Genomic DNA, 22,142 nt, shown 5'->3' with positions numbered 1-22,142 from the left:
GAAGTGACAGCAGAGTCTGGGGCTGGCGTGGACACAGGACCAGCGTCCCATCACAGACGCTGGTGCAGAGAAGGCGTATCTAGACGTGGGTCTAAATGGAGCACTTTTAGTATTTAAACAGAGTCACTAAGAGTTCCCTGAATGCCAATCATAGATGAGAACCCAGATCCCAGTGTGGCTCTTGTGTGAAGCTAGCCTGGAGGGAAAAAGCAATAGCTGGTACCAGCCCCTTGAGGCCTCTACATAGGGCTGGGTGCTCGCTGCTCCCTGCCAGTCATTTCTGCCCAGAGATCCCAGCAGAGCGAGACGAAAGCTCTGTTCTAGCACTCCAGAGGTTAGCGTCTCCACACAGGAGTGGCTTGGCTGTACTTGCACAGAGAGGCAATTTAGGAGCTTAACAGCATCCTCTGTCTCTCTCCCTACCCCTGAAAAATGAGAGATACGAAGGAAACGTAGGATTGTGGGTTTCTCTGTGAGAAATTAAAATCTCACAGCAGGAACTTCCAGACCACACAGTTTTTGCTCACGTGGCAATGTCTGTGCCTGGGGTGCATGTCTGCTTGTGGCGGACTGCGTTGGCTGTGGCAGGTGCAAATGGCAGCTCTGTGATTGTGCTCTTGTTATACCAGCTCAGTGACTAGGAGTGTATTTTAGGGCAAAGAGGGATGTTCGGCATAGCAACATCTGAATGACAAGAGAGAATAATTTTAAACATGTTTCGGGGGCTATTTATCCCACTTTTACATCTTTATTTTATAAAGTAGCCTTCAGAAAGGAAAAGAAGATACACTCAGATGTTTATTCTGCCTCTCCAACTACATATTTACTAGTTCATCTGAGACAGCCGGCTGTTGCTTTTGACCTGATGGCGAGAGGCTATTAAGATTATGGAGAGACTACAGAAAATACAGTATTATGACTCTGAACTCTGAGCTAAAAACAAACAGAAATATCCCTAAGAAAAACCTTATATGTAATGACTGCTCCTTTCCGTTTATGGAGACTCACGGGATAATGCACGTTTCCAAGAGAATTTCTGGGAAGCTTCTAGCCCAACCAATAAGCTTACTAGTATAGGGAGAAGAGTCATTTCTGTTAGCAAATATTTGATATGCAAATGTCGGTATCAGACTTTCCTTGGCTGAATCCTTGTATACATTTATAGCAGCTTACCCACCCTTGGCTGCCCATAGTGTTTATCACAGAAATCAACTCTTCCTGCTGCTCAGCAGGTACCCACGTGGCGTCGCAGACACTCAGAGCTGTCACCCTCCCCTGTCAGAGCCGACACGGTCCACTGCGAGCAGACACGTCCTGTCCCATACATCCACCCTCACACAAGCAAAACTTGTGTTCTTGTGGGGAAACTATCTGATGTGAAGCAGTAAGAATATACAGCCTTAGAAAGCGGTAAGCCTGTGACAGGAAAGTGTGTGCAATTTAAGAGACAGATTCATCATTCTTAAGAAGATATACTGACAGTTATTTCAGTTTCATGATGACACTGTATATAAAAGTGAATAATTTTATTTTTAAACCAACATGAACAAATCTTTACATTCCACCAGGCAGAGAAGCTTTCTTAATGGCTTATTAGTTGAGAAGGTGCATGAAACCTTTAAGGCTCCACAGTCACAGGTAATCATTTCATTTCCTGACACCAGCCCTCAATTTTGGGTTTCAAGCCTTGGGGAGCAGCTTACTCACATTGATGAGCATATTGAAATTAGGAAGAAAAAAAAAAAAGGCCCACAGACCTAATCTTCTAACAGCGCATAACAGTCTACCTACGTTCCAGGCTCATGTTTCTGAAAGACCTGTAGCTAACGAGGTTGTAACTTTGTCCTCTCTTGCTCCTCACTGAAGGCATAATTCAATCCGAGGACAACTCAACCTGTCGAACCCAGACTTCAACATCCAGCAGCTGCAAAAACAGGAACAGCTGGCCGGGATCGGCCGCATTAAACCGGAATTGTACAAGCAGAGGTCACTGGACAACGATGACGGGAGAAGGAGTAACAGCAAAGCCTGTGGGAAACTGAACTTTATTTTAAAATATGACTGTGACCTAGAGCAGCTCATCGTGAAGATTCACAAGGCCGTCAATTTGCCCGCCAAGGACTTTTCTGGGACCTCAGATCCTTATGTCAAGATCTACTTGCTCCCGGATCGGAAGACAAAACACCAGACGAAAGTTCACAGGAAGACCCTGAACCCCGTGTTTGACGAAGTGTTTCTGTTTCCGGTTCCCTACAACGAACTTGAAGCCCGGAAGCTGCACTTCTCCGTGTATGACTTTGACAGGTTCTCCCGCCATGACTTGATTGGCCAGGTGGTGGTAGACCACTTCTTAGACTTGGCTGATTTCCCCAGGGAGTGCATCCTTTGGAAGGACATCGAGTATGTCACCAATGTAAGTCCAGCATTTCTTCTCCTTGGGGGAGGCGTGGAGGTGTTTCTTGGTCAGCATGCGAATAAAGGACTTATACCTTTTTTTGGGGGGGGGTGGGAATATGAAATTCATGTCAATATATATATAGAACTATGGTTCAGAACCTCCTCGTGCCTTTCTAGAAACAGGGTGTTAACAATATTCGTTTCGAATTTTCCAAGAACTATTGATGAAAACAATATTCAAGAATAACCTTCGCTCTTTTCTACTTTCTAATTCTCAGCAATTCTCTCATGACAGTAGATATTATCTGCCCTCCTTACCACATTTTCTTTAGAGGTTTCTTAGGTTGTTTGTGCTAAATGGATCCTGGCATCCTATTGACCGTAATCTGAAGCAAAGAGCACAAGTCCTTACCCGTGTTCTCAGGTCAGCTCAGCTCAGAGGCATTCCTCATGAGATCTTCACCTTTAGCTCCAGACATGAGAATAGTTAAGAAGAGTTGGCATCGCATTTTCAAATATTGAATCTAAACTACAAAAAGAACAGACTGCAAAGATCTGCAGACATTGGCAGTGCCGATCTATAGAAGGTCAAATCCAGCTTAAAGCTCAGGGGAGATAGGGCAGAAGAGCCTGGAGGAAGGCCATGTATCCATGCATACATTTCAACACAAGATTGCATGGTGATATTTTTATTTGTTGATTGATTGATTGTCTAAAGTTTTACATATGTCTCCTTTTTTTCCCTGATTTACTGCTCTCCCTACCCCCCCACCAGCCATTCCCACCCTGTGCACGACCCCACTGCCCCAGTGTCTTGTGTCCATTGGTTATGCTAATATGCACGCATACAAATCATTTGGCTGCTCTCTAGCCACCCCCTCCCCTGCCATTTGTCTCTGGATCTATTCTTATTCATCAAATTGTATTGATTAATATATTCCACATATGACCTAGATCATGTGATGTTTATCTTTTTCCAACTGGCTTATTTCACTTAGCATAATGATCTCCAGTTCATTCATGCTGCTGCAGATGGTAAAAGTGCCTTCTTTTTTATAGTGGCATAGTATTCCATTGTGTAGATGTACCACAGTTTTTAACCTACTCATCTGCTGATGGGCACTTAGGTTGTTTCCAAATCTTAATTATTGTAAACTGTGCTGCTATTAACTTAGGGTGCCTATATCCTTTCTGATTGGTGTTTCTGATTTCTTGGAATATAGTCCTAGAAATGATATTACTGGGTCAAATGGGAGTTTCATTTTTAACTTTTTAAGGAAACTCCATACTGTCTTCTACAGTGGCTGCACCAGTCTGCATTCCCATGAGCAATGCACCAGGATTCCTTTTTCTCCACATCCTCGCCAGCACTTGTTGGTTGATTTGTTGATGATAGCCATTCTGACAGGTGTGAGATAGTATCTGATTGTTGTTTTGATTTGCATCTCTCGGATTAGTGACTTTGAGCACGTTTTCATATGTCTCTCCACCTCTTTATGTCCTCTTTTGAAAAATGTCTATTTAGGTCCTTTGCTCATTTTTTGATTGGATTGTTTATCTTCCTTTAGTTAAGTTGTATGAGTTCTCTGTAAATTTTGGAGATTAGAACCTTATCTGAAATAGCATTGGCAAATATGTTCTCCCATGCAGTGGGCTTTCTTGTTGTCTGTTGATGGTTTCTTTTCCTGTGCAAAAGCTTTTTATTTTGATGTAGTTCCATTTATTTATTTTCTATTTACTTTCCATTGCCCTAGGAGCTGGGTTGGTAAAATATTGCTACGGCATATGTCTACTATTTTGCTGCCTATGGAGTTTTGTAGGATTTTTATGGTTTCCCATCTTATATTTAAGTCCTTTGGCCATTTTGAGTTTGTTTTTGTGTATGCTATAAGTTGGTGATCTAGTTTTATTTTTTTACATGTATCTGACCAAATTTCCCAACACCATTTATTGAAGAGACTGTCTTGACTCCATTGTATGCTCTTGCCTCTTTTGTCAAATATTAATTGAGCATAATGGCTTGGGTCAATTTCTGGTTTCTGTGTTTTGTTCCATTGGTCTATATGTCTGTTCTTATGCCAGTACCAGGCAGTTTTGAGAACTATGGCTTGGTAATATGGCTTGATATCTGGTATTATGATCCATCCAAACTTTGTTCTTCTGTCTCAGGATTGCTGTGGCTATTCGGGTTTTTTTTTTTTATTCCAAATGAATTTTTGGAAAGTTGTTCAACATCTTTGAAATATGCTGTTGGTATTTTAATGGGGATTGCATTGAAGCTGTAGATTACTTTGGGTAGTATGGTCATTTTAATGAGATTGATTCACCAATCCATGAACATGGAATATTCTTCCATTTGTTTATGTCTTCCTCTCTCTTTTTTTCAATGTCCTGTAGTTTTCTGAGTACAGGTCTTTTACCTCCTTAGTTAAGTTTATTCCTAAGTATCTTAAATTTTGGGGGTGTAATGATAAATGGGATTTCGTTGTTGTTTCTCTTTCTGTGAATTCATTATTGATATATAAAAAGGTCATAAGTTTCTGGGTGTTAATTTTGTATCCTGCTATATTCCCAAATTTATTTAATAGGTCTAGTAGTTTTTTTGATGGAGTCTTTGGGGTTTTCTATGTATAGTATCATGTCATCTGCAAATAAGGACAGTTTTACTTATTCTTTTCCAATTTTGATGCCTTTTATTTCTTCTTCTTGCCTGATCACTATGGCTAGTGCTTTCAGTACTATGTCAAACAGGAGTGGTGAAAGTGGGCATCTCTCTCTCTCCACTCCTGTTTGACATAGTACTGGAAGTACTAGCCATTGCAATTAGACAAGAGGAGGAAATAAAAGGCATCCAAATTGGAAAAGAAGAAGTAAAGTTATCCTTATTTGCAGATGACATGATATTGTACATAAAAAACCCAAAAGACTCCATTAAGAAACTAATTGACTTAATAAATGAATTTGGCAATGTAGCAGGATACAAAATTAATGCCAAGAAATCCATGGCATTTCTATACACCAACAGTGAAACTACAGAAACAGAGACTAAAAAAGCAATTCCATTTACCATCGCACCAAAAAAATTAAGATACCTAGGAATAAATTTAACTAAGGAAGTAAAGGACCTATATGAAGAAAACTATACGACACTGAAAAAAGGGATAGAGGAAGATGTAAGGAGATGGAAGAATGTACCATGTTCATGGATTGGTAGAATCAACATCATCAAAATGTCCATACTTCCTAAAGCAATCTATAGGTTCAATGCCCTCCCCATTAAAATACCAATGGCATATTTCACTGACCTAGAAAGAACTCTCCAAAAGTTCATTTGGAACAATAAAAGACCCCGAATAGCCACAGCAATCCTGAGAAAGAAGGGTAAAGTAGGAGGGATCTCAATACCAGACTTCAAACTGTATTACAAAGCCACTGTTCTCAAAACAGCCTGGTACTGGCACAAGAACAGACATATAGATCAATGGAATAGAATTGAGAACCTAGATATCAACCCAAATCATTATGCTCAATTAATATTTGACAAAGGAGGCATGAATATACAATGGAGTCAAGACAGTTTCTTCAATAAATGGTGTTGGGAAAATTGGGCAGACACATGCAAAAGAATAAAACTAGATCACCAACTTACACCATACACAAAAATAAACTCAAAATGGATGCAGGACTTAAACATCAGACGGGAAACCATAAAAATACTAGAAGCATCCACAGGCAGCAAAATCTCAGACGTATGCCAAAAGAACTTCTTCACTGATACTGCCCCTAGGGCAATGGAAGCTAAAGAGAAAATAAACAAATGGGACATCAAAATAAAAAGCTTTTTTACAGCAAAAGAAACCATCAACAAAACAACAAGAAAGCCCATGGTGTGGGAGAACATATTTGCTAATAACACCACTGATAAAGGTTTAATCTCCAACATCTACAGACAGCTGATACAACTAAATAAAAGGAAGGTGAATGATCCAATTAAGAAATGGGCAATGGACCTAAATAGAATATTTTCAAAAGAAGACAGAAGGAAGGCCAAAAGGCACATGAAAACATGCTCAAAGTCACTAATTATCCGAGAGATGCAAATCAAAACAACAATGTGGTACCATCTCACACCTGTCAGAATGGCCAACATCAACAAATCAACAAACGACAAGTGTTGGCGAGGTTGCGGAGAAAAAGGAACCCTCGTGCACTGCTGGTGGGAATGCAGACTGGTGCAACCACTGTGGAGAACAGTGTGGAATTTCCTCAAAAAACTGAAAATGGAACTCCCATTTGATCCAGTAATCCCACTCCTAGGAATATATCCCAAGAAACTAGAAACACCAATCAGAAAGGATATATGCACCCCTATGTTCATAGCAGCACAATCTACAATAGCCAGAATTTGGAAACAGCCTAGGTGCCTGTCAGCAGATGATTGGATCAAAAAACCATGGTACATCTACACAATGGAATACTATGCTGCCATAAAAAAGAAGGAATTCTCATCATTTGCAGCAACCTGGATGGAATTGGAGAACATCATGCTGAGTGAAATAAGCCAATCAATGAAAGAGAAACACCACATGACCTCACTCATTTGTGGATAATAAAGATCATTATAAACTGATGAACCAAAAGATAGATACAGAGACAGTAAAGCAACAAGCAGATTGTCAAATTTCAGTGGGGAGGGGAGGAGGATCTGGGGGAGATAATAGATCAACTGAAGGACTTGTATACATGCATATAAGTACAACCAATGGACATAAAGCTCTGGGGAGGGAGGGGATGGGTGGGAGGGAGGGAGGGGGGAAATAAAATAAAATAAAAATAAAATAAAATAAAATAAAATAAAATAAAAGAAGAAGTACTTAAAAAAAAAAAAAAGAAAGTGGGCATCTCTGTCTTATTCCTATTCTTAGGGGAAATGAGTTTAGTTTTTGCCCATGGAGTATGATGTTGGCTATAGGTTTGTTATATAAGGCTTTTATTATGTTGAGGTATGATCCCTTTATTCCCACTTTGCTGAGAGTTTTTATTAAAAAAGGATGTTGAATTTTGTCAAATGCTTTTTCTACATCAATTCTAATTATGTGATTTTTGTCTCTCATTTGTTTATGTGATGTATCACATTTATTGATTTGCAGATATTGTACCATCCTTGCATCCCTGGAATAAATCCCATTTGGTCATGGTGTTTGATCTTTTTAATGTAATGCTGAATCCAATTTGCTAGAATTTTGTTGAATATTTTAGCATCTATGTTCATCAAGGATATTGGCCTGTAGTTCTCTTTTTTTGTGGTGGAATCTGGTTTTGGAATTAGGGTAATGCTGGCTTCATAGAAAGAGCTTGGGAGTGTGCCTTCCTCTTGATTTTTTTTGGAATAGTCTGAGGAAGTTAGGGTTTAGTTCTTTGAGTGCTTGGTAGAACTTCCCTGTAAAGCCATCTGGACCAGGACTTTTGTTGCTGAAAGATTTTTTATCACTACTTCAATTTCTTTGGTAGTTATCAGCCTATTCAGGTTTTTTTTCTTCATTTTTTATTGATTATGGTATCACATAATTGTCCTCATCCCCCCAATATTCAGGTTTTTATATTTTTTTATTCTTGATTGAGTTTTGAGAGCTTTTATTTTTCTAAGAATATGTCCATTTTGTCTAAGTTGTCCATTTTGTTGGAATAGAGTTGTTCATAGTATTTTTTCATAATCTTTTGTGTTTCTGCAGGATCAGTTGTTATTTCTCCTCTTTCAGTTCTGATTTTGTTTATTTGGGTCCTCTCTCTTTGCTTCTTGGTGAGCTGGGCTAGAAGTTCATCAATCTTACTTATCCTTTCAAAGAACCAGCTCTTTGTTGATCTTTTGTATTTTTTTTTCTCTATGTTACTTATTTCCAATCTGATCTTTATTATGTCCTTCCTTCTGTTTACACTGGGCTTTTCTTGCTCTCTTTCTAACTCTTTGAGTTGTAGGGTTAGATAATTTAACATTTTTTCTTGCTTTTGGAGGTAGGCCTGTAGAGCTATGAATTTCCCTCTCAAGACTGCTTTCACTGTGCCCCATAGATTTTGGATTGTGTTTTCATTGTCATTTGTTGCCATGATGCTTTTTATTTCTTCTTTGATTTTTTTGGTAACCCAGTCATTGTTTAACCCAAAGAGGACCCAAATAAACTATTTAGCCTTGCATGGTGATATTTTTACTCAATTTACATCCTTTTCATTATCCTGCAGAGGTGCATTGATACTCCTGAAATAGAAAGGAAAATTGGACTTTCCTAGATAACTCTGATATGTTAATGCCACTTGTTTTTTTCCCCTTTTCCCCTCAGGTAAAGGGGAGTTTGTCTTCTAGAATATGGTCCTTCTAAAGCCTCTTTCTCTTCCTCTTCCTCCTCCCTCTTCCTCTTCCTCTTTCCTCCTTCCTCCTTCCTCTTCCCCTTCCTCTTCCTCTTCCTCTTCCTCTTCCTCTTCCTCTCTCTCTCTCCCTCTCTCTCTTTCTCTTTCCATTTGCCTTTTCCTTTCTCTGTCTCTGCCTAAGACAACAAACACCTAATCCTTACTCAGCTCAGACCATGATCCAGCTTGAGTTTGGAGCCCATCTAGTGAGAAGCTGTCCCTCTGCTCAGAAAGAGAATGCACATTCTCTGCCCAATGACCAAATAACCACACTAGTACTTTCTCATCCTCATCCATGTTTGTGAACTTGCGACTTACCCACACTTGGGCACCTTCTCCATGCCACCAGGTAGGTACCAGTGGCAACTTTGTCCCATTGCTTAGATGAGTGAAGTGTAGCATGGGGGTTTGCTGGCCTTTATCATAATGAAAGGAAAGACAAGGAGGAGCTGGAGAAGGGGCAGAGAGCATCAGGGGGTGAAACTACAGTGATTTGGGAGATCTTGAAAAGTGATATTGATAAACCAAAAACTTGATGCAGGGGAAGCAAGGATTATTCTTATTTCTACATTAATATGTAGCAAGAGAGGCTCTAAAGAAACAAGATGGCCAGGCTGCTTATGCTGCTTTGAATGACTCAAGAATGAACCCTCTCATTGGACTATTTGCCAAGTCCCCTTGGATATACTAGTAAGCTGAGATACTATCTGCCAACAGACAGTGATGAGTCCTGGTAGAAGGGGTTTGGTCAGACCATCTGGTGTGACATCAATTTATATTTTTTGACAAATGAATTCTATCGATATAAATAGCTGGAACAGTTGTTAAAAGGATCAGTAGAGTACTAGCCAGTTTGACTCAGTGGATAGAGCATTGGCCTGCAGACTGAGAGGTCCCAGATTTGGTTCTGGCGTACTCCAGTTGCAGGCTCAGTCCCTGGCCCTGGTTGGGGCTCCTGTGGAAGGCAACAGATCCATGCGTCTCTCTCACACTGATGTTTCTCCTTGTGTGTGTCTCTCCCCGCTCCTTCCACTATCTCTAAAAATCAATGGGAAAAAATATCCTCAAGTGATGATTAACAACAACAACAAAAAAGCTCATCAGAGATCTACTGTAAGTTGCTTCAGGAGACTTTGTGGAAAGAGCAACACTGAGTGGACAGTGATAAAAATGTGGGTAAGGTTAACTCCTGGTAGGAACATCTTCGAGAGCAATTTCCTGTGTTATAGGAATATAGAATGGCAGCCTACAGGATGTTCTGACCCAAGATCACTGTCATGTTGGCACTCTCCTGAACTAAAAGTTCCCTGTCCGTTTCTGGAGAAGTCTTGATTTCATAGAATTTGTGAAGAATGTTAACTTATTTATCCAGGAGGAAATCCGAAAGAGCTAAATGCCTCAAAATTCTTGTTTTTTCAGCTTAAAAAAAAAAAAAAATTCTAGCATTGATCTAGGCCTTGACTGATACTTGACTTTTCTCATAAATTTTAGAATCTAATTGTCAAGTTAAACAAAATTTTATCTTGTATTTGTTTGGACTTGGACTTCTTACTTGTGACCATTGTACATTTCTCCATTTATTTAGTTCTTTAAAGTTTATCATTTGAGACTTATAATTTTCTACAGGAGGATCTTGCATGTCTCTTGTTAGATTTATTGCTAGATTATTTTTTTTGTTATTTTAAATAGTATATTTTCTAAAATTGCATTTTCTAACTAGTATTGCTGTACAGTGATACGGTTATGTATATTTATTTTCTATCTGTCAATCACATAACTATTAATTCTTATATTTGGATTGTAGATTCTTCTGAATTTTCCTTGTAGATAATCAGACATGTGAATTATGATAGTTTGTTTCTTTCTAATTTGTTATTTTTATTCTTTTTTAAAAAAATATTTAGTGCACAGACTAGGAGTTCCAATACAATGCTATGTAATAATTATGGTAATAGTCATCCTTGATTTTTCCTTATTTTCAAAGGAATGTTTTTAGTATTTGCATTGATATAATTTTTCTAAAGATAGTTTATGGTTATCTTTATAATATTAAAAATGTATTCCTCTATTACTTTATCACAAACAGTTGTTTTATCAAATGCTATGATCCTGTGAGGTCCCCTCCCCCTTTGATATGCTACTTTGGTCAATTACATTAATTAATTTTCTCATTTTGAGCCAATCTTATATTCCTAGTATGATCCCAATTAACCTTGGTATATTACCTGTTTTATACATTGCTGCGTTCAGTGTGCTAATATTTTATTTAGCATTTTTTGACATCTGTGCTCCTGAGTGGTACATGTAACCTACTTTCTTGTGTGGTTCTTGTCTAAGTTGGGATCAGTGTGATTTTGGTCTACAAAATTGGCTGGGAATGCTAATTTGGATACATTCCATTTGCTTCTGCTCAGTGCCCCTAGATGCTTTGGGGATTTTGTTTATTTTTCTACAAACTGAAAATATCTCCCTTAGTCAATGGCTTCTGATTAGGTTCAGACAATGAGGAAGGGAGGAGAGTGAAGATGGAATATTTATTTCTCTAGATGCCTTTTGTGGGGTCTCCATAGGCTGGCAGTTCTCTTTAACAAAGAGCCATAACTCTTTTGTTTTGCTTTTGTTCTTACAAGATTGTTTTTCTGGGTATAAAATTTGGGGGGCATAGAACTCTCAGTTACTCTGATTTGGGGCATTATAAAGCTGTCATTCCTAGTCTTCTGACCTCCAGGTGCTTTTGAGAAGTCAACAATTAGTCTAATAAGTATTCCTTTATATGTAATTTTCCTTTTCTTTATTATTGCTCTCCAGATTTTGCTTTCCTGTTTACTGTTCTGTAGTTTAACTATAAAATTGCTAACTGAGCCTTTCTTTTTATTTATCCTGACTGAAAATTTTTAAATTTCTGTATTGATTAAGGTATTGTATATGTGTCTTTATTCCCTCCATTACCCCCCATCTCTCCCACTCATGTCCTCAACCCCCTGTTGTCTGTAACTGAAATTTATTTGGTTCCTTGGTCTGAAATTGTTTCCTTTTTTCAGTGCTGGAAAATTCTCAGCCACTTCTTTCTATTTGTAGAGGTATTGTTGATGTGTTTTCACATTTGCTTAGTATATTTGCTAATTTCTTTATTTCTTCAACTTACTTTCAGTATCTTTTCTATTTCTTTTACACTTCCCATGCATAGTTTTCATATATGTATATAAATGTACATATGTTTATGTGTGTTCACATACATATATATTATATTCTGTTGCTCATAACTCCAATAGCTATAACCTTTGCAGCTCTGGTTCTTTTGTTTGGCATTTCCATCCACTCCATAACTTATCATGTCTTGTTGTCTCACATATTTAGTGACTTATTATTGTGAGCTCATCTATCTTGGACTAGTGCCAGTACAGTCATCCTTGGTTATCTATGGGGAATCGGTTCCAGGACTCCCATGGATATCAAAATCTGCAGATTCTCCAGTTCCTTAGCCCTCAGCATCCATTTGTTCCACATCCTTGGATTCAGCCAACCACGGATTGATAGTGGAACCTGCAGATGCAGACCTCATGGACCAGAAGGGCCTCTGAAGTTTCCAAGCCCTAGGTTGAAAGTACATTTCTTCAGAGATGATTTGCAATTGTTTCTACCAGATGCCTAGGTGAACAACCAACATGCAGCCACTTTAAACTGAACTTTGAGCATGAGTGTTTTTGGATAACAGAGTTAGGGTAACTATAGGTTCCAAATCTGTAAGTTTAGGCTTGTGTTGGTGGTTAAAGACTGGCAAGTGGGATATCCTCCTATATTAGGGGTGTTGAACTCAATCAGAGAAGGGGCCAAAATCTAAAATCCAGCCTAAATCGCGGGCCGAATGGTTTACTGAACAGTCATAAACTGTCATTGTGATGGAAACGCAGCGGAGTGCAGTGATGACAGCCCGGTGCGGGCCACATTGCAAGGCCTGGCGGGACGGATTTGGCCCGCGGGCCTTGTGTTTGACACATGTGTCCTATATAATAAAAGGCTAATATGCAAATCGACCAAACTACAGAACGACTGATTGCTATGACATGTACTGACCACCAGGGGGCAGATGCTCAATGCAGGAGCTGCCCCCTGGTTGTCAGTGTGCTCCCACAGTGGGAGTACCACTCAGCCAGAAGCCCTGAGCTGGGCTCACGGCTGATGAGCACAACGGCAGTGGCAGGAGCCTCTCCTACCTCCATGGCAGTTGGACATCCCCTGAGGGCTCCTGGACTGCAAGAGGGTGCAGGCCAGGCTGAGGGACCACTGGCCTCTAGTGTGTGTGTGTGTGTGTGTGTGTATATATATATATATATATATATATATATATATATATATATATATATATATGGCTTTACACAGAGCAAATCCAAGTCCAAGACAGGAAGGATCTTGAACATCTATATATGCAAGTCAGATATTCTATTGTGTTTATCTTTTAAAAATGTGACCCTTGCCCTAACCGGTTTGGCTCAGTGGATAGAGCATTGGCCTGAGGACTCAAGGGTTCCAGATTTGATTCCAGTCAAGGGCATGTACCTTGGTCATGGGCACATCCCCAGTAGGAGGTGTGCAGGAGGCAGCTGATTGATGTTTCTCTCTCATCAATGTTTCTGACTCTCTCTCCCTCTCCTTGCCTCTCTGTAAAAAATCAATAAAATATATTTTTTTTAAAGAAGAATTACAAAACCTCAATATATTCTTTTAAGAAAAGTGACCCTTGATCTTTAGGATCCCAGCTTTATGCAGGATGCTCCTACAGTCCTCTGCAACCCAGGCATGAAACCCTGAGAGGTTTACATGTACCTCCATTTACACTCTAGCTCTGGAGCTCATTCACCTCCGTGTGTTCATGCTTTCTCACTGTTCTGGCCACTGAATCATTCCATTTCTGTCCCGTCAGCTGTGCTATGCATTTAAAAGGATTTTATAATCCAGTATTTTTACCTAAAGGAGTTTCTGTGGCCATCTGACCTATTACTGTAAGCATTGTGTACTGCATCGCTCCAAGTCTGTTCAGAAAGCAGATTTTACTTGTACTAACTGAATAGTAACCTATGTATTATATGTTTGCCCAATGATTGAATAGCCACAAAGACTCTTAGAGGTCCTGGAATCTAAAGTCCTCCTTTACCACATAAAACGGAGTGGAGAGCCATTAGGAGATTCAACCAAGGTCACACAGTTGGATAATGGGGAATTAGGTCTACGTATCTCAATATTTAACAGCCAACTCAGTCAGTTCAAATTATTGTATATGGCCCTGGCAGGAGCATCGTCCTGAATACCAAATATTGTGGATTTGGTTCCCAGTCAGGGCACATACCCAGGTTATTGTGGGTTCCATTCCCAGTCAGGGTACGTACGTGAGGCAACCAATTGATGTTTCTATCTTTTTCCTCTCTCTCTAAAAATCAATGAAAAGATATCCTTGGATCATGATTTAAAAATGTGTTATATATCCTGGTTTACACCTTTTCCCTCTTTCTCCCTGGCTTAAATGCCACTTCCTCACAGAACTCTTACCTGAGCCCTATACTCTGATAGGTTTGTTTGGCATTTGCTTCCATGACACTCTCTACTTCTAACATGACTTATCAGACCTTCTTTAATTGTTCAATTTTCTTTCTTCTCCATTAGATAGTTGTGAGTGCAAAGACCATATCTGGCTTGGGTGCCACAGTGTGCCCAGCCTCTAGAATGGTGAGTAGAAGTGAAATAATTAGTAAGCTCTAATTGAATAAAATTATACTCCTTAATGGAATGGGGGGGGGGGCGCTAGTTTGGTGAGGCTTTAGGGCCTGATTTGGTTAGAAGATGTTATACAGATCTGAGCCTATGAACTAATTTTTAAAAAAATTTGTTCTTTATTTCTCCAAGCAGATTATGAATTTTATAAATGCTAGCAGTCAAGTAAAAATTCTCATGCCTTCCTGTGAAGAACAAAAAATAGCAATTATTGAATGTAAACATGATAGTTTAATTAAACCTCTCAACTTCTGAAGCCAGATCAATCAATGATGGTACGGTGCATCCTTGTGGGACACAGAAGAGAAGGCAGCCCACGGAAGAGAAGGCAGCATCTGGGGAGGTCAGGGAGGGGAGAGCATGAGCTGAGTGGCCTGGGTGAATGTCAGCTGTCATGCCCATACTCCTGGAGTTTTTATTTTTATTTATTTATATATTTTTTTCACTTAACCCTTAAACACTTTATTAAGTAAAAGGTTACCTTATGAAAATGTACGGAGTAAAACTATGCTAACCTATTCTGACCCAATAGTTTTATTATTATTTTTCAATTGTGTTATTTTTTTTTCTTTCAATTTATTTTGTATTGGTTTCAGCTGTACAATTTAATGGTTAGACTGATCCCCTCAGTACTTTCAGTACCTCAGTTGGCACCATATGTAGGTAGTTATTGCAATATTATTGAGTGTATTTCCTATGCTTTACTTATGTCCCTGTGACTATTTTGTAACTACCAATCTGTGCTTCTTAATCCCTTCTCTTTTTTCACTCAGTTCCCTCATGTCTCTCCCCTCTGGCAGTTACCAGTTCACTCTCTGTGTCTGTTTCTGTCTTGTTAGTTGTTCTTTAGATTCCATATCTAACTGTCTGACGTATTTCACTGAGCATAATACTCTCCGGGTCCATCCATGCTTTGGCAAATGGTAAGATTTCGTTCTTTTTAATGGGCTCCTGGCATTGTTGGTATACCCTCCTCATCTCTGGCTTTCTGGCCAGTCGGCATTGAGCACTTCAGGAATCGCTCTCAGTGACCCTCTTAGAAACTGACTCAGAGACTTTCAGTGGGACTGTGGTTCTCTCAGCTTGACTCTGATTTGGAGGAGATGCCTGCCTCCTCACATGGAAACACTAGAATTCCTGAGGTTCCCTCTATGCCCGTGTGGATCCAAGTTCAGGACAGGGAAGGGTATGGTTTACAATAGCATAGGCTTTCTTTTAATGCTAAGAAATGAAAAACCTTACATTTCCATCAAAATTTTACTTTCTGAGTCATTGTCAAGTCCAGTATTCTATAGTGGCTGATTTATAGTGGCAGGGTATACCCCCAAGATCCTGGGGCTGTTTCTAGACCTAATCACAGAAGACACCTGGAACCACTCGAGGGACAATATAAATTTTAGGAAATCCCAGGATGCATGCTCCTCACAGTTGAGTATGTATGGCTATGCCACACTCAATGGTGTCCTGGTAGATGTGTACCTGGCTGAGGTGGGAGGGGGAGAAAGGGAACCTGACATTTATTGTAGCATCTGTTCATTTCCATGGTGAAAATACTGCCAGCAGGGCTGATTTGAAGTACAAATGTGACATCACTGAAGGCAGTTTTGGCAAAGATACTCTCATTGACTCTTGCCAGCTGGAGTTAGTAGCGGTAGGAGCAGCTCCAGTACACCATTTACATGTGACACCGAAAACACTAAGGCTGATTGGATAACTGATCCCAAGGAAGAGCCCCACGGAAAGCCCTGGTGTTCAGCTGATGACAGCGGAGCCAAGTTCCTTCCATACAGCGGATGCGCGTGGACTGGGCCTTCACCGGGGTCTAATGAGCTGTGTCTCCGCGAGAGTCCACCAGATCCCACCCCGTCACTCGCTGTCTCTCACACATGTTGTCCCCTCATGTCTAGATTATTCAGAGGGAGAGAAGGGTGGTAGGTCTGAAAGAAGGAATCAATAACACTAACTCTGACAGAGACTTTGACAGCTTTTATCCTAGTGTGTGTGCCAAGACAAAGCATTTTCTTTCTTAAATGAAATATGTGACACATCCATGGTACATATGTATGATTTAAAAATAGCCAAGAGTACATCAGTCCATCGGGATTTAGCTGAAGAGAACATTATCAATCTCTCCGAAGCTCCCTGTGTGTCCCTTCTCCATTCCCACAGTCCCCCCAGGGATAATCAATAGACTGAGTTTCATTCCTATCATTCCCTTGTTTTTAAAATAATTCTACCACATAAAAGTAGGTTGTTCAGTTTTGCCTATTTTTGAAATTTAAATGAAATAAATTATAATACGCAATCCTTCTGCAAACTGCTATTTTCAGTATTTGTATCAGTATTTGTGTTCATGTATGTACTGCGATTCTTTTTTTTTTTTTTTTTTTTTTTTGCAGAGGTGTTTTAGCTTTCCATTGTAATGACATATCATAATTATCTAGTCTGTTACAATGGATATTTGAATAAGTTTATTTTCTGTTTTAGAAAAAATGCTGCAATATGTATATTTTGATACATGTTTCTGGGCAAACATGGGTAAGGATTTCTCTATGGTATGTATACCTAGGAGTTGCTAGACCAAAAAAATTATATCTCAAAGTGATTTAACCAGGTTATAATCCAGCAGTAGTAGGGGAGCCCATGTTTTTGTGTGTTCAGCTATTTGGTTTGTTAATCTTTTGTTAAAGATTTTTGCAACTAAATTCAAGTGTGAGATCACTTCTGATTCTACTTCCTTGTTCTTTCTTGGGGTTCACAAAGAGGATGGGCAGGACACTGCAGGCTGGCTCTGTCGGGGTTCCTGTGAGCATATATGGAGGCAATACTACAGCTCAAAGAAGATAGTAGGGGATACTGATATTTTTCTCTATACAATCTACCCACATTTGGATTACTTTAGATGAAATTTAAAAAACAGTACATTTATAAGAGAAATAAAAGCATATTTATTTTTAAATTTTCTATGAACATGTGAATGTTTATAGCTGTTTTATTCAGAATTACTAAAAAATGGAAGCAGCCTCACTGTCCTTCAGTGTGTACATGGATAAATTGTCACATCCATTCACTGGAATACTTTCTGTTCAGCAGTAAAGGAAACAATCAATATAAACACAATATGCACACAACAGTATGAATGAATCTCAGGTGCATTCTGCTAAGTGAAAGAAGCCCAGACTCAAAAGGCTACATACTTTTACAAAATATCATTCCATTTCACAAGTCTATTTACATGATATTGTGAAAAAGGCAAAACTATAGAGAAAGAAAGCAAATCAGTGGTTGCCAGGAGTTGGGATGGAGAGATGAGTTGACTATAAGGGGCTAATAAGAGGGAATTTTGGAGGAGTGATGGAGTTGCTCTCCATTGTAGTCATGGTGGATGCATGACTATGCTTTTGCCAAAATTCATAGAACAATCTAACAAAAGTCTGAATTGTACAATATATAAATTTATATACATTTTTTAAAAATTAAATTAAATTAAATTTTTTAATTATTATTTTTTACTACTACTCTGTTTTATTTTTTAATTATTTATTGTTGAAAGTATTCCATATGTTTTTCCCCCCATCCCACTGACCTCTCCCCCATCCCCTCAGACCCAGCCTTCACCCCTCTTTTGTCTGTGTCCTTTGGTTATGCTTATATGCATACAAGTTCTTTGGTTGATCTCTTACCCCTCCAAAACACTCTCTCTCCTGCCTTCCCTCTGAGTTTTGACAGTCTTTTGGATGCTTCTATGTCTCTGGATCTATTTTCGTTCATCAGTTTATGTTGTTCATTACATTCCACAAATGAGTACGATCTCATGATACTTATTTTTCTCTGAGTAGCTTATTTCACTTAGCATAATGTTCTCCGGGTCCATAAAAATTACTTTTACGGGGGGTGGGGTGGGCAATTGAATGAGAAATCTAATGAAAACAGAGAGAGTTTGAAAACATGTATAATAATAAAAGTATAATATGCAAATTGTCCAAATGGCCAAAAAGCTGATTGACTGTCCAGACAACCTTCTGGAAGAAGCCAACACTGTGAAGGCCTACTCTTGTATGAATTTTGTGCGTTGGGCCTCTGATCTATTAATATATATATATAAGCCTAAGCAACCGACTGACTGGTCAGTCAGTTACTATGATGTGCACTGGCCACAGGGACAGTCACTCAACTCACAGGATAGGGCTCCCTCCTGTCTGGATCGGGCCTGCGGGGATTGGGCCAAAACCAATCCAGATTGTGAAAGGGTGCAGGCCAGGCTGAGGGACTCCACTGGTACACAAATCCATGCACCAGGCCTCTAGTAGATATACAACACAGGATAATCAATAAAGCAATTTCTCTAAAAAAGTAGGAGACAGGATCTAAAATTCAGGTAGACTGCTGGCTTTAGAAAAACAACATTTCCTTTATTGTAGGAATTAATGAGAAAAATGTGGGAGCAGATACAGGAAAGTTTATAGATTTAGATATTTGCAGTTAAAGATGAACATAAAAACATAAGGGGGGAAAAAAAAAAGACCAAATACTTTGATTTTAAGGACTAAATCTAGTCAATGGACGCTAGCTGACTGGTGAGCTGTGTTAAGGATTAAGGGCTCAGCAAATGACAAGCCCGGGCTCCAGTAGCAATGTCTGCCATACATTTTGGACAACTAATTCCCTCTATTACTCCTTCTAATTCCCTCTAATTGTTCATTCATGTATTTGTTCTGTGCACACCCTCTCTTCTCTGTCTGCAGTGACCTTTACTTCCACTCTTCTTCTCTGTTCCACTAAACATGAAACCATCACCTTGCAAACCCTTCCTATATCCACCAGGAACAAATCAGTGTCCCCACGAGCTCTCCAGGTATCCTCATTGTACCTCTTCACAGCAGGTATTACATTTGATTGTGAGTATCCATCCTGCCTACCCCTCTCTCTACTTGCTCCTTGAAGACAAAGTCTCTGACTATGTCTTCAGTACTTCACAGAAGAGGTAGATGATAAATGCTTTTTGAGCGAATGGATGAGTGAATGAGTGAGCCGGTGAATGAAGTGAAAATAGCGCCAATAGAGTGTGTGTGTGTGTGTGTCTTAAATAGGATTCCCTAGAAGCAAAGGCTAACAGGGATTCTTGTGCAGGTGACTTATTGAGGAACTGCTTTCAAGTAAAATCTGTAAGGAAGTAAGGGCAGCAGGACAGGCAAAGACGGGGCTTCAGTGAACGCCCTGAGCCTGACCCCACAGGCAGCTGCAGAGCCCGAAAGGCACCACAGAGGCATCCCTCTCCGAGACATGGGGCTCCCTCTTTACCTCACCTTTGTCCCTGGCTATGGGCCACCCCTGGAGACAGGGTAGAACTTGCCAGTCATTTTTAAGGGGGCTCCCATCAGCTGAGAATGCGGTGATGAGCTGTGAGCAGCTGACACTCCAGCAGCTCAGGGATGGCTGCACTGACCTGACCACAGTGGGGTCTACTGCAGTGTGATGGACAGAACAGAACCATGGTGACACAGCCCAGACCTGAATCAGGTGACCTCTGAGATGTAGGGAAATGATGAAGAATGAGAGAAGGGGCCCTCTTCTTCCCATCCCCCCCTGACCTCCACCCTACCCACTCCTTTCCTGACCAAGAGTCTGCTATGCTTTGTCATGGGTACCAAAGTCAGTTGTGTGTGTGTGTGTGTGTGTGTGTGTGTGTGTGTGTGTGGCCAGCTGGATGCTCCTGAAAAGGGGGGGCTGACTTTATAGGGAGCCAAAGTGAGCTCCACTTGGTCCCCCTTTATGCAATCAAATATCTCCATGGGGACAGTCTATCTCAATGAAAATTATCTCCTGCAAACCTAGAACAACTGAAGGGGACTTAATAGAGTTGTCAAGGATGGCATTTTCATCTCTGAGGAAAGGTGAGGCCAGTCAGGTAGAATGTCCCCCTGAGACTGCTTTTAGTGATCTACCCATGGAAGCGTCACTGTCCAAACCAGCGAGCCAGTTTCCTGACAGAAAGCTTCGTCCCTTGGACTGGCGTTTGCTTGCCTGGAAATTAGTTTGGAGCCTTCGGAGAATCGAAGCAGTCTGTGGTATTTACAGTGCAGCCTGACTGTCCAGTAGCTAAGTGTAGTCTAATTCTGACAGATGGCTCTCAAGGGAAATTTTCTTTCAGATTGGATTATGCTTCCATGCTGAAATGCTCTAATTAAGGGGAGTCTATAAACATGGGGGGGGGGGTGAAAGGGAGGGAGAGGCAGGCTGTTTCTTAGGAAGCCGTCCTGGAGCATGGCCATGGTTGCAGTCTTGACCTCCCCAGCCCCACCCTCCGCGGCGCTGAGAATCTGGGCCACTGCTGTGCTGGGAACATGGCAGTGCTGGTTCGCGGTCAGCTCTCAGCCGCCAGCGGTGACTTCTTGTCCAACAGGCCCTGCCTCCCTAGCCTCCTCTCCAGCCAGTTTCCTTCTCTGTTAACTGTCTTGTTAATTAACTTTGTAACTCTCTTGGGGGATAACTTCCAGAATAATTGTATCATTAAAATGAACATGACTGATTTTTTAAAAACCCAATTCAGCTATGTTTAACGTTGCTAACCTTTCTTTTCTGAGTCCAATACTTGGGTTTTAACAAGTTTAATACTTAAGATGTGGCTCTAGTACATTCTTCTTTTTTTGTTTAAATTTTGTTATTTTTTAATACACGTTTTCTTGTTGATAGTATTACAGATATCTCCCACTCCTCCCCTTCTCCCCCTCCTCTTCCCAGTCCTGACTCACCCCCCAGGACTTCACTACTCTATTGCCTGTGTCCATGGGCTATTCATATCTTACCTAATAATAGACAGACATGCTAATTGACCATAGCTTCGCAACGCCCGCAGCCAATCAGGAGTGAGTAACCAATAAAGATGGTGGTTAATTTGCATACATGGCCACCAGTCAGCCTCAGGTGACACCTCCCCGCCCCCTGTCCCAGCTGCTCTGGTCCTCTGAGCAGTGTAGGAAGATAGAAAGGTGGCTCTGGACCAGAACAGAAGCGGTGCCAGCAGCCAGGAAAAGGAAGGTCCATTCTGGCACAAATCATCATGCTAGCAAGTATGTAAGTTCTTTAGTTTATCTCTTCTTGTCCCCCCAACCCCACATTGAGGTAGGTCAGTCTATTCCATGCCTCCATGCTTCGGTTCTTATTTTGTTGATCAATTCATTTTGTTCATTAGATTCCACAAATAAGTGAGATCATTATTACCAATTTGAGGCCTAAGTAACTAAAGGAAAAGTACATTTGGCTGTCAGATCCGGAAGGATGGATTTTGCCAGAGTGGATTGAGAAAAATCTAATTTGGAAGTCAGAGAGTGAGTTCTGGGTCAGGAAGTGAGTCCCAGTTCTGTCTCTGTCATTTATTCAACAAATGTTTTTAAATCCCTGATGTGTGCTAGGCAGTGCACTAGGGACCAAGTATAGGTCCCTATACTCCTGAAGTGGGGAAGGAAAAGCTAGAAAACAAAAAATTGCAAAGATAATCATTTACATATGTGGTTGGTGCTGTGGAGACATAGGCAAGACCTAACCTAGTCTGGTGCATAAAAAAGGATGCTTGAAGG

The 22,142-nt window shown here is 40.3% G+C and overlaps 1 protein-coding gene across 1 annotated transcript in view; it reads left to right on the top strand.

Annotated features, from left to right (window-relative positions):
- SYT9 (synaptotagmin 9) overlaps positions 1-22,142 on the top strand; it is a 151,310-nt gene that overhangs the window by 54,096 nt on the left and 75,072 nt on the right. Inside the window, exon 3 of the mRNA XM_036427650.2 lies at positions 1,867-2,413. Coding sequence (XP_036283543.1) covers positions 1,867-2,413 — 547 coding nt within the window. The remainder of the gene's footprint in view (positions 1-1,866; positions 2,414-22,142) is intronic.

This window comes from Pipistrellus kuhlii, unplaced genomic scaffold (assembly GCF_014108245.1).
Source record: "Pipistrellus kuhlii isolate mPipKuh1 unplaced genomic scaffold, mPipKuh1.p scaffold_m20_p_9, whole genome shotgun sequence".
Taxonomy (NCBI): Eukaryota; Metazoa; Chordata; class Mammalia; order Chiroptera; family Vespertilionidae; genus Pipistrellus; species Pipistrellus kuhlii.
Note: the sequence above shows the minus strand (reverse complement) of the source record. Positions and strands in the feature narration are given on the sequence as shown.